The sequence below is a fragment of the Sorex fumeus genome, unplaced genomic scaffold, assembly GCF_029834395.1.
Source record: "Sorex fumeus unplaced genomic scaffold, SorFum_2.1 ptg000021l, whole genome shotgun sequence".
Taxonomy (NCBI): Eukaryota; Metazoa; Chordata; class Mammalia; order Eulipotyphla; family Soricidae; genus Sorex; species Sorex fumeus.
Window position 1 is genome coordinate 11,385,032 of NW_026606078.1, and position 12,360 is coordinate 11,397,391.

The 12,360-nt window shown below is 44.9% G+C and overlaps 2 gene segments (V, D, J or C); both read right to left on the bottom strand.

Annotated features, from left to right (window-relative positions):
* Nucleotides 1-3,650: 3,650 nt before the first annotated feature.
* LOC130022839 (immunoglobulin lambda variable 3-21-like) lies at nucleotides 3,651-4,241 on the bottom strand. The segment is given in 2 exon segments: nucleotides 3,651-3,976; nucleotides 4,196-4,241. Coding segments are annotated over 2 exon segments (372 nt in total).
* Nucleotides 4,242-9,470: 5,229 nt separating this feature from the next.
* Nucleotides 9,471-10,070, bottom strand: LOC130022840 (immunoglobulin lambda variable 3-21-like). The segment is given in 2 exon segments: nucleotides 9,471-9,805; nucleotides 10,025-10,070. Coding segments are annotated over 2 exon segments (381 nt in total).
* Nucleotides 10,071-12,360: the final 2,290 nt, after the last annotated feature.

Below are 12,360 nucleotides of genomic sequence, written 5' to 3' on the forward strand. Positions count from 1 at the left end.
AGAGAACTGCTGGCTATGCAAATCAGCGAGGCTCAGGGCTGCTGCTTGGGGTCTGTGGCTCAGAAAAGGGCCCAGACTCAAGGAACCCAGGAAGGGTGGGGTTGGCCCTATAGTTCCCATTAATTGCTTAATGGCTCCTCTCTAAAAAGTTGTGGTTCTCTGTAGGTTATGGGAATTTTGCCTATCACATGTTATTTTGGGTATTGATAGATTATGTTTTCAGAATGAATATCTTAATGTATGTTACGGAGTATTGGTTTAAGTGACACGAATTTCTCATTAAAATGCTTTTACAAGTGTTTCCTTAATTTGGGGGGTATTCATAGAATAATAAAAATCATCTTATATTTACTTGGTTTAAGTAAAGAACTATGATCCTTGGTTTTACTAGATACCGAAGACTATTAAAATATTAAACAGATAAGAGAACATATTTTTTTCCTCTGGATAAATATATTTCAGATCCAGTGGCCAGAGAGAATAAAACAGTGGGAAGGGCTCTTGCCTGGAAGCGCCCTGCACAGTTTTGATCCTTGTCACCACATCTAGTCCCCCAACACATCAGGAGCCATCTATTAGTGAAAAGAAAGAAAGAAAGAAAGAAAGAAAGAAAGAAAGAAAGAAAGAAAAAGAGAGCAAGAAAGAAAGTTAAGAGAAAGTCAATGAAAAAGAATATGTTCATCAGTGTCAGGTGATAGGAAATTAAATATAGGAAATTACCTTCTCATTAGGTCTGAGGTTGTTTACTAAACACCAGCACCCTGGACATTCCCAATCTTTTGGCATTAAACCCTCTGTCACCCTGACCCACATCAGCTCCTTTGGACCACATGACTCTCTGCTGCTCCCCTTGTGGTCATTCAGTGCAGTGGGAGTGGCTGGGAAGTTCTAGCAGGAAGTCAGAGCAGACCGACAAAACAGGGCTCAGGGGCTTGTCACTGTGTATTGGGAGCATCCAGGGAGGGGAAAGAGTGAACATTTTCTCTGTGGATCCTGGACCTCATAGACTCAATTCTGAAGGAAACTGAAAATATGAATAATACAATTTCAATTGAATTAGCGGATTGATGAGTCGACCACCTGCCCAGGCCCCAGGATAAGGATTATTTCTATGATGGTCAGGCCACTGAATTTGGACAGTTATCATATTTGGAACTGAAGCTTTCTAATTTGCATTTACATAATAGGCATGACGTTATTCTTACATAATAGACGAATAGTCCTGCAAATGCAACTGTAACACTGCTGAGAATGAAATAAATTCCTTTATAAAATGCAGTGAGATATATAGTCAATGTCTTTCATGATTGAGTTTCAGTCATACAATGTTCCAACACCCATCTTTCCTCAGTGCACATTTCCCACCACCAATGTGCCACCAACTGGGCATCACCATTGTGCCCAGTTTTCCTCCTGAGTGGAGAGAGAGGACTACACCCTCATCGGAGCCAGGTGTGGCCAAAACAAAAAGAAGAAAAAGGGTTTAGTTTGGGCACGAGTGATAGTATAGAGGGTAAGGTGCTTGCTTTGCACACAGCCGACTTGAGTTTCATTCGCAGAATTATATCTGATCCCTTGAGCCTGCCCAGAAAGATCCAGGAGGAAAGAGCAGGGGTAAGCGCTGAACACTGCCAGGCAGAGTGGTCCACCCAAAAAATCCACCCCAAAAGAAAAGACTTGTTAAGGATCTTATATATGTGCTGCTGGCAGGCTACTAAAAGTATCCTGCCCTCACGGCAGAGTCTGGCAAACTTTCCGTGTCGTACTCAATATGCCAAGTAACAGTAACAATGATGGGTCTCATTCTCCTAATCCCGAAAGAGCATTGAAATGGCTCTTTTAAAATCTCAGGGCTAGGAAGAAGGAGACGTTACTGGTGCCTGCTCAGGGAAATCGACGAACAACAGGATGATCGTGATCATGATATGTGCTGCTAGTTTTCATAAAGTATGGAATAGTTTGGTCATAGTTTGTTCAATATTTTTTCAAAAACTAATCGCTTATCCCACTCCTACCTTTTTTCATTCTGTGTCCTTAATATAGGTGAAGGAAGTGTCCTGTAAATAAACATGTTTAGATGTTTGGGTCTTTGTGTGTGTGTGTGTGTGTGTGTGTGTGTGTGTGTGAATAATCTTGCAGTGTTTCATTTAAAAAAGTTCATTACTGAATATATTTATTTAGGAGATTCCAAGAGGTCCTGGGGGTCAAGGGCAACTCTACAATTCTAGGCCAACTGAGCTGCTGGCTCAGTGCAGGGGACTGAGGAATAGTGTTGCTCTGACTGGCAGTTTCAAGGTTTCTTGGGCCACTGTGGAGGTGTTGGAGGCCTTCAGGTCACCTGGGCAGCTGCTTAGGGGCTTCCAGGGCAACTCAGGCAATGCATGTAATGCTGGGAAACCAAGCCAGGCTCCAGTCATGTCTGGAATTTTCCCTAACCACTGTGCTCAAGTTGACCCATTTATTTTCCCCGGCATCTGAGATATTACCAGTCTTTTTTCATTTTTTTTCATTTCATCATCCTGTTAATCGTCGATTGCCTCGAGCAGGCCCCAGTAACGTCTCTTTCATCCTAGCCCTGAGATTATATTCACGGCTCTTTAGGAGAATGAGACCCATCATTGTTACTGGTATTTGGCATATTTGGTAGGCCACGGGGAGTTTGCCAGACTCTGCCCTGTGGGCAGGCTACATTCGATAGCCTGCAAGTTTGTCCAAAGTAGGAATGAGATAATAAGATGTCGCGCGGCCGCAAATGCGGCCGCGCGGTTCCGGGATCTGGATTTTATAGTCTCTGAGTCTTGGCCGCTGATGGGATTACACGGCGCCAGGGGGCCAGGTGGTGGGTGTGACCCCCGCCTACTGGAATTTGGAGGATCTGGGTGGAAGATGCTCGACTCCAATTTGAGTAGGCGTGGAGGTCTCGGCCCCGGAACCCGCGTGGCTGTGTCCCTCTGCCAGTACCTTCATGGGTGCGGAGAGTGGTCTCAGCATGGTGGTGGCTGGTCCTGGAGGTCTTCGGCTGCCGTAGCCCTGGTCGGGGCGGGGAGGAAAGCTCAACCGGCTCCCCTCCAAGGGACTCCGGGAAGGAACACCCAGGCGCGGGGGCAGAGACTGCACTGCTCTCGTCCGGGATCTGGATTTTATAGTCTCTGAGTCTTGGCCGCTGATGGGATTACACGGCGCCAGGGGGCCAGGTGGTGGGTGTGATCCCCGCCTACTGGAATTTGGAGGATCTGGGTGGAAGATGCTCGACTCCAATTCGAGTAGGCGTGGAGGTCTCGGCCCCGGAACCCGCGTGGCTGTGTCCCTCTGCCAGTACCTTCATGGGTGCGGAGAGTGGTCTCAGCATGGTGGTGGCTGGTCCTGGAGTCTACCAGGGCTATTTCAGTTAGGGCACTCCAGCTATTAGTAGAAGTTCAGCTTTCCATGTTCAATCATTCTGCTACCCTCATGCACAAGTAGAATAGAGTTTTGTAGTTATTCTACCTGTGTTGTGTCTGCCCCACACTCATCCCTGATGACTAATGTGTGGAACCTGACTGCAGGGCTGGAACCCTTGAATCTACAAACTGGGTCTGGGCCAGAGCAGCTCATTGCTGGGTCTACAGGGCTCCTGGCCTCAGGAGAGTGTGAATGAGATGGGGCAAGGTTTATGTCTCACTTCCCCATTTGTCTGTGTCACTGTGAGCACCAGTACTCAACTGACAGTAATAGTCGGCCTCATCCTCAGTGCGCACACCCGTAATGAACAGGGTGGCCGTGCCCCCAGACTTGGAGCCAGAGAAGCGGTCAGGGATCCCTGAGGGTCGTCTGCTATTCTCGTAGATGACCATCACAGGGGCCTGGCCTGGCTTCTGCTGGTACCAGTGAACATAGTAGCTTCCAACATTGTTTCCCGTACAGGTCATCTTGGCCTCTCCTCCCGGATTCACAGATAATGAAGGTGGCTGATTCAGTTCAGAGGAAGATACAGAACCTGCAAGAGAAAAGGAGAGGACGGGTAATAAGGAAAGTCCATTCTGCCGAAACCCCCATCTTCGTAACTCATAGTAATCCTGTGGGACCCCAATACCTCCACCCTCACCCTCCATCAGGGTGATGGGCATCCTATATCAGTGCCCTGCTGAGCTCAGACTCAGGACCAGGATAACCCCAGAGCATGGCCTTGGGGCTGGTGTGAGCCTGGACACATCACCTGTGCAGTGAGCCAGGAGGCCCAGGAGAAGCAAGGTCCAGACCATGGTCAAGGATTGGGATCCTGGCACCTGAGGTAGAACTCCTCCTGGTCCCCTCTTATCCCCTCAGGGAGAGTGATGCTGGCTATGCAAATCAGCCAGGTTCAGGGCTGCTGCTTGGGGTCTGTGGGTCAGAAAAGGGCCCAGACTCAAGGGACCCAGGAAGGGTGGGGCTGGCCCTATAGTTCCACCTACTGCTTAATGGCTCCTCTCTGAAAAGTTGTGGTTCTCTGTAGGTTATGGGAATTTGCCTATCACGTGTTATTTTTTGAATTGATGGATTATGTTTTCAGAATGAATATCTTAATGTATGTTACGGAGTATTGATTTAAGTGACACGAATTTCTCATTAAAATGCTTTTACAAGTGTTTCCTTAATTTGGGGGATATTCATCACAGTCACGGTCACGGCCACGGTCCTCCCGTTGTTCATCGATTTGCTCGAGCGGGGCCCAGTAACATCTCCATTGGAGACTTTGTTGTTACTGTGTTTGGCATATCGAATACATCACGTGTAGCTTGCCAGGCTCTGCCGTGTGGGCGAGATACTCTCGGTAGCTTACCGGGAACTCCGGGGGATATTCATAGAATAATAAAAATCATCTTATATTTACTTGGTTTCAGTAAAGGATTGTGATCCTTGGTTTTACTAGAAGACTATTAAAGTATTAAACAGATTAGAGAACAGATTTTTTTCTCTGAATAAAAATATTTCAGATCCAGTGGCCAGAGAGAATAAAACATTGGAAGGGCTCTTGCCTGGAAGCACCCTGCACAGTTTTGATCCTTGTCACCACATCTAGTCCCCCAACACATCAGGAGCCATCTGTTAGTGAAAAGAAAGAAAAAATGAAGGAAAGAAAGAAAGAAAGAAAGAAAGAAGGAAAGAAAGAAAGAAAGAGGGAAAGAAAGAACGAAAAAGAAAGAGAGCAAGAAAGAAAGTTAAGAGAAAGTCAATGAAAAAGAATATGTTCATCAGTGTCAGGTGATAGGAAATTAAATACCTTCTCATTAGGTCTGAGGTTGTTTACTAAACACCAACACCCTGGACATTCCCGATCTTTTGGAGTTAAACCCCCCTGTCACCCAGACCCACACAGGCTCCTTTGGCCCACATGAATCTCTGCTGCCCCCTTGTGGTCATTCAGTGCAGTGGGAGCCGTTGGGAAGTCCTAGGAGGAAGTCAGAACAGACTGAGAAAACAGGGCTCAGGGGCTGTGTCACTGTCTATTGGGAGCATCCAGGGAGGGGGAAGAGTGAGCATTTTCTCTGTGGATCTTGGACCTCATAGGGTTAATTCTGAGGGAAACTGAAATATGAATAATACAATTTCAATTGAATTGGTAGATTGATGAGTTGACCACCTGCCCAGGCCTCAGGATAAGGATTATTTCTATGATGGTCAGGCCACTGAATTTGGACAGTTATCATATTTGGAACTGAAGCTTTCTAATTTGCATTTACATAATAGGCATGATGGTATTCTTAAATAATAGACGAATAGTCCTGAAAATGCAACTGTAGCCCTTCTGAGAATGAAATAAATTCCTTTATAAAATGCAGTGAGATATATAGTCAATGTCTTTCATGATTGAGTTTCAGTCATACAATGTTCCAACACCCATCTTTCCTCAGTGCACATTTCCCACCACCAATGTGCCCAGTTTTCCTCCTGCACGCCACCTCCTCTTTGCCTCAAAGCCTGCTCTATGTCAGACACATTCTCTCTCCCTCTTTCTCTCACTTACAGTTTTCTTTTAGCCACTGTGATTTTCAATACTCTTAGTAATTGTGCATATCACTTTATCTCTTTTTAGCACTCAGTTTTGGTTCAGAGTGATCATGTCCAGCTATCATTTTCAAAACGGTCCCTTTTCTATCCTACCTTCACTCCCCTCCCTTTTTGTGGCATGCTTCCTCCCATGAGCCATTCCTCCTGGCCCTTGTTTCTATGTCTTTGGGTATTATTCACATGGAATGATGTTGTTTTTGGCTTTTTATATGCCAAAATGAGTGTGATCATTGTATGTTTGTCCCTTTCCCATTGCCTCACTATCTCAGTAAGAGTCTATCCATGTCTAGCCATGTAGAATCAAATTTAATGACTTCATTTTTCCTAACAGTCATGTAATGTTCCACTGTGTAGATGCATCCTAGTTTCTTTTTAATTTTTTTATTTTTAAGTTTTATTTCCACAAGATTGAAGAAAACCAACTATAAAAATATTTTAATGAGAAATTCTTATAATTTAAGTCAATATTTCATACCATATATCAAATTATTTATACTGAAAACATACTGTGTTAATGCCCTAAACCACCACATAAAGTAGACAAAATTTCTACAACCTACTGAGAAACAAAAATTGTCAGGAATATGCCAAAAAGCAGCAGGTAGGGACTGCAGGACCAGCCTTCCCCTTCCCCGTGTCCCTTGAGCTTGGAACCTTTTCTGCAGTCATAGACCCCATCAGTACCCCTTAGCCTGACTGATTTGCATAGCCAGCAGCTCTCTCCCTGAGGGGATAAGAGAGGACCAGGAGGAGTTCAGCCTCAGGTGCCAAGATCCCATCCCCTGACCGTGGCCTGGACCCCTCTCCTTCTGGGCCTCCTGGCTCACTGCACAGGTGCTGTGTCCAGGCTCACAGCAGCCCCAAGCCCAGTGTTCTGGGGCCTTTATGGTCTAGTTGAGCTTTGCAACATGTATCTCACTGAGAGTCCATTTTAAAATGTTTTTAAAGTTCTTTCTGTTGTTGACTTCTAATTTCATTTCAATATGCTAAAGAAAATATTTTTGCATTACGATTTTTTCAATGTTCCCATCCTTTTTTTTTTTAATTTCTTAAAGGTTGAATATGTTACAGTGGAGATCATCCCACGAATATCCAAGGAGGTGAGCTTTGTGCTTTTAAGTTGTTTATATGTATTTACTCTTTTGTTTAACAATGATGTACAAGCCCCTATTTTTCTATCTGTTTATTTTTGTTTTGGGGCATGTGGGCAGCGCTTGGGACTTACTCCTGGCGGTGTTCTCAGGGATCACTCCTGGTGCAAGTTGGGGGACTCTCTGGGGTGTCATGTTTGGAAGCCAGGTGGGCTGAGTGCAAGCCCAGAGTCGAACATACCTACTATATTATCACTCTGGCCCCCAAAGCCTCTATTCTATATTTTATCTTCTGTTCTGATATTTATACATGTAATTGTTTTATTTTATGTCCCTCATTTCTTTAAATGGATTCAATTTTTTAACTGTCCTTGTTTGTCTTTTGTCTGATAGGTGACTTTTATTTTCTCTTGTGTGATGGCCTGTATTGTCCTTGTCACATGTCTGATTGTTTTGTTTTACTAAGGAATTTGGGTAGATAGGGGTTAGAAATATAGGAGAGTGGGTAGAGCTTGTGCCTTGCATGGGCTGACCCAAGTTCGATCTCCGATGTAACATATGGATCCCCAAGCACCACTAGGACAGATTGCTGAACACAGAGCTGGGGTAACCCCGAGCATCACTACGTGTAGCCCCAAAACCTTTAAAAATTTTTGAAAGATATTTGATTTACATAGAGAATTTAAGGTTTTGGTTTTTTAAAAAAATTATTTTAAAGATTTTCCTTACCTGTTCCTTGTTTCCTATACTTTTCAAAGTATCTGCTATTATTGTATGTTTCACTATACAGAACAATTCTTTCTGCAACTTTTATGAGTGTTCTTTTTTTTCTTTATTTTCTTTTGTTTTTAGAGGGCGGGGGTTGGGAGGGACAGGATCCTCAAGTGGCAGTTCTTAGTGCATTCTCCTGCCTCTGAACTCAGGGGTCACTTCTGGCAGTGTTCAAGGGACCTTATTGCATGCTGGTCACATGCAAAAGAAGTACCCTGCCACTATCCTATCTTTTCTCCTCATGAATATCCCATTTCAAGAAATTTTATTTTGACAACTTTGGTGTCTCTTCCTCCTCCTCTACCATATTTGTCTTGTACTTCAAAATTTGAGCCAGAGATTGGGCTAGAAAGATAGTTCAGCTGGTCTTTGGACTTGCCTTATATGCAGACAACTTGGATTCTATCCCTGGCCCCCCATATGGTTTCCTGAGCTGCCAAAAGTCATACCTGAGTGCAGAGAGAGGAGTATGCCCTGATCAGAGCCACGTGTGGCCAAAATAAAAAGAAGAAAAAGGGTTTAGTTTGGGCACAAGTGATAGTATAGAGGGTAGTGTGCTTGCTTTACACACAGCCGACTTGAGTTTCATTCGCAGAATTATATCTGATCCCTTGAGCTTGCCCAGAAAGATCCAGGAAGAAAGAGCAGGGGTCAGCGCTGAGCACTGCCAGGCAGAGTGGTCCACACAAAAAATCCCCCCAAAAAGAAAAGACTTGTTAAAGATCTTATATATGTGCTGCTAGTTTTCATGAAGCATGAAATAGTTTGGTCATAGTTTGTTCAGTATTTTTTTCAAAAACTAACCGCTTATCCCACTCCTTACTTTTCTCATTCTGTGTCCTTAATTTAGGTGAAGGAAATGTCCTGTAAATAAACATGTTTGGATGTTTGGGTCTTTGTGTGTGTGTGTGTGTGCGTGCGTGTGTGTGTGTGAATAATCTTGCAGTGTTTCATTTAAAAAGTTCATTACTGAATATATTTACTAATATTTTAGAAGATTCCAAGAGGTCCTGGGGGTCAAGGGCAACTCCACAATTCTAGGCCAACTGAACTGCTGGCTCAGTGCAGGGCCTGAGGAATACTGTTGCTCTGACTGGCAGTTCCAAGGTTTCCCGGGCCACTTTGGAGGTGTTGGAGGCCTCCTCGTCACATGGGCAGCTGCTTAGGGGCCTCCAGGGCAACTCAGGCAATGCATGTAATGCTGGGAAACCAAGCCAGGCTCCAGTCATGTCTAGAATTTTCCCTAACCACTGTGCTCAAGTTGACCCATTTTTTCCCCCGGCATCTGAGATATTACCAGTCTACCAGGGCTATTTCAGTTAGGGCACTCCAGCTATTAGTAGAAGTTCTGCTTTTCATGTTCAATTATTCTGCTAGCCTCATGCACAATTAGAATAGAGTTTTGTAGTTATTCTACCTGTGTTGTGTCTGTCCCACACTCATCCCTGATGACTAATGTGTGGAACCTGAATGCAGGGCTGGAACCCTTGAATCTACAAACTGGGTCTGGGCCAGAGCAGCTCATTGCTGGCTCTACAGGGCTCCTGGTCTGAGGAGAGTGTGAATGAGATGGGGCGAGGTTTATGTCTCACTTCCCCATTTGTCTGTGTCACTGTGAGCACCAGTACTACTATCCCACAACTGACAGTAATAGTCGGCCTCATCCTCAGTGCGCACACCCGTAATGGACAGGGTGGCCGTGCCCCCAGAGTTGGAGCCAGAGAAGCGGTCAGGGATCCCTGAGGGTCGTTCGCTATTCTCGTAGATGACCATCACAGGGGCCTGGCCTGGCTTCTGCTGGTACCAGTGAACATAGTAGCTTTCAACATTGTTTCCCGTACAGGTCATCTTGGCCTCTCCTCCCGGATTCACAGATAATGAAGGTGGCTGATTCAGTTCAGAGGAAGATACAGAACCTGCAAGAGAAAAGGAGAGGACGGGTAATAAGGAAAGTCCATTCTGCCGAAACCCCCATCTTCGTAACTCATAGTAATCCTGTGGGACCCCAATACCTCCACCCTCACCCTCCATCAGGGTGATGGGCATCCTACATCAGTGCCCTGCTGAGCTCAGACTCAGGACCAGGATAACCCCAGAGCATGGCCCTGGGGTTGGTGTGAGCCTGGACACATCACCTGTGCAGTGAGCCAGGAGGCCCAGGAGAAGCAAGGTCCAGACCATGGTCAAGGGCTGGGATCCTGGCACCTGAGGCTGAACTTCGCCTGGTCCCCTCTTATCCCCTCAGGAGAGAGTTGCTGGCTATGCAAATCAGCCAGGCTCAGGGCTGCTGCTTGGATTCTGTGGCTTCAGAAAAGGGCCCATACCCAAGGGACACAACACTGGAAGGGGTTGGGCTGGTCTAGCAGTCCCCACCTGCTGTTTAGAGGCTCCTCCATGGCACAGTGAGATTCTGAGTAGTCTCCATGTATACTGTGTACTCAGGTGTGTGATTTGGAACACTGATAGATTATATTTTCTTTCTTAAAAATTTTTATTAGTGAAACACCATGAGGTACAGTTGTAGAATTACAAATTTTTGTGCTTGGATCTCAATCATACAATGATCAAGTACCCATCCCTCCAACAGTGCCCACCCTCCACCACCATGGATCACAGTATCCTTCCCACTCCCCATCCTCCCCGTCCCACCCTGCCTCTGTGGCAGGGCATTCCCTTTTGTTCTCTCTCTCTTTTTGGGTGCTGTGGTTTGCAAAAGAGGCGTTGACTGGCAATCATGTTCAGTCTATAGTCTACTCTCAGCATGCTTCTCCCATCCTGGGAGGATCCTCCCAACACCCTTTATTTGGTGCTCCCTTCTCTATCTGAGCTGCCTTTTTCCCTAGCATGTGTGGCTGGCCTCCAAGCCATGGAGCAAACCTCCTGGTACTTATCTCGGCTATTCTTGGGTGTTAGTCTACTATTTTGTTACTCTATGTTCCCCAGATGAATGCAAGATAGATTATATTTTCAGAAGAAATAACTGATATAGAGCAATGAAATTTGTCTTAAATGATAAGAATTTCAGATTAAAACATTTTCTATAATTGATTCCTTTCACTTCTGAGCAAATGCATTGAATAATAAAAACCATCTGCCATTACTCGATTCAGTTAAAGGAGAGAGAATATTTGGTGTTAACAAATAACAGGAGTACAATGTTACAGCAGCTAGATGAGGAATATTTTTTTCCTAAACCATAATATTTTAGACGCTAGGATCCTCGCCTGAGACTAATTCTACTTAAATTCCAGGCCCCATGTGTTCTGAGACTGAGCATCACTTTTTACAAAGCAGGATATTCCCCCCCCGCGTGGCCCCGTTGCTAAGTAATCTCTGTACCATAAAGTCAGAGGAGCAGAGTCTTCCCACAGAGGAGTTAGAGAACTGTGGGCACTGACCACATTTCACAGAAGTGTACTATTTGGGCCCTGAAGAATATGAAACTCTTTTCAGAGTAATATGCAATTTCTACACGATTCAGATCAGAGTGAAAGGAAGAATTTTCTCACCAGTGTGAAGGATGATATGACATAAAAATAAGCATCTTTTTCTTTAGGCATGATGTTGGTTACTAAACACCATTCCCACTTACTGCAAATTAGACCCCCTGTGATCCTGACTCACCCCAGTACTTTACACCATGAGTCTCTGCTGCCTCCTTGTGGTCGGGAGGTGCTGGGAAGTCCTAGGTCAGAAGACATTCAGATCACAGGGCTGAGCCAAGGGGCAGAGTCAAGAGGAGAAAGAATGAACATTTTCTCAATGGATCCTGTGTTTTAAGACTGAGCTTTATAAATGCAATTCCCAGGGAAACATCAAAATATGATCATGTTCATTTGGTGTGTACAACAACGGGTTGATGAGGCAACTCGTTGATCTCTGAAATGCTGGGCATCACACAAGTTTCTCTGCCGAAGTGCTGATTCAAGGACTCAGGAACAGCCTCTGCGGGTGCTCAGTGTCAGTCTAACATCACAGTGGGTCTAAGGTTGGAAATTAGATTAGTTCACTAATTATTAACCTAGTCTTTTATCGCCATCTGAAACCATCTACTTTAGTGGCATAGAGATTGAGTTCTGAAAAACAAACAAACAAACAAACAAACAAAAAGCAAAGAAGAACAAAATAAACGTTTGAGCTAGAGATAGACCATTTTTAATGCAGTTCAATTTCTTGTCCCTTTTGCTTTGTGTGACTTCATGGAAGTCTGCCTGTCTATTCTTCCACAGAGGTCCCATTAACCCAAGAAACACCTAACCCAGAAAGTACCCTGATACTCCCAACTCATCCTATAATTCCTTAATCAATCCACAACTTTCCCTGTGCAGAACCTGCCTTCAAGGATGGTTGGAGCAACCAGCTGGACCTCAACGTGGGCTCTGGGACAGACTGTTCACTATTGTGTCTGCAACCAGCCAGGGCTGCTGGAGAGTGTAACACAGATGTAAGTGTAACACAGATGTAAGAGGTT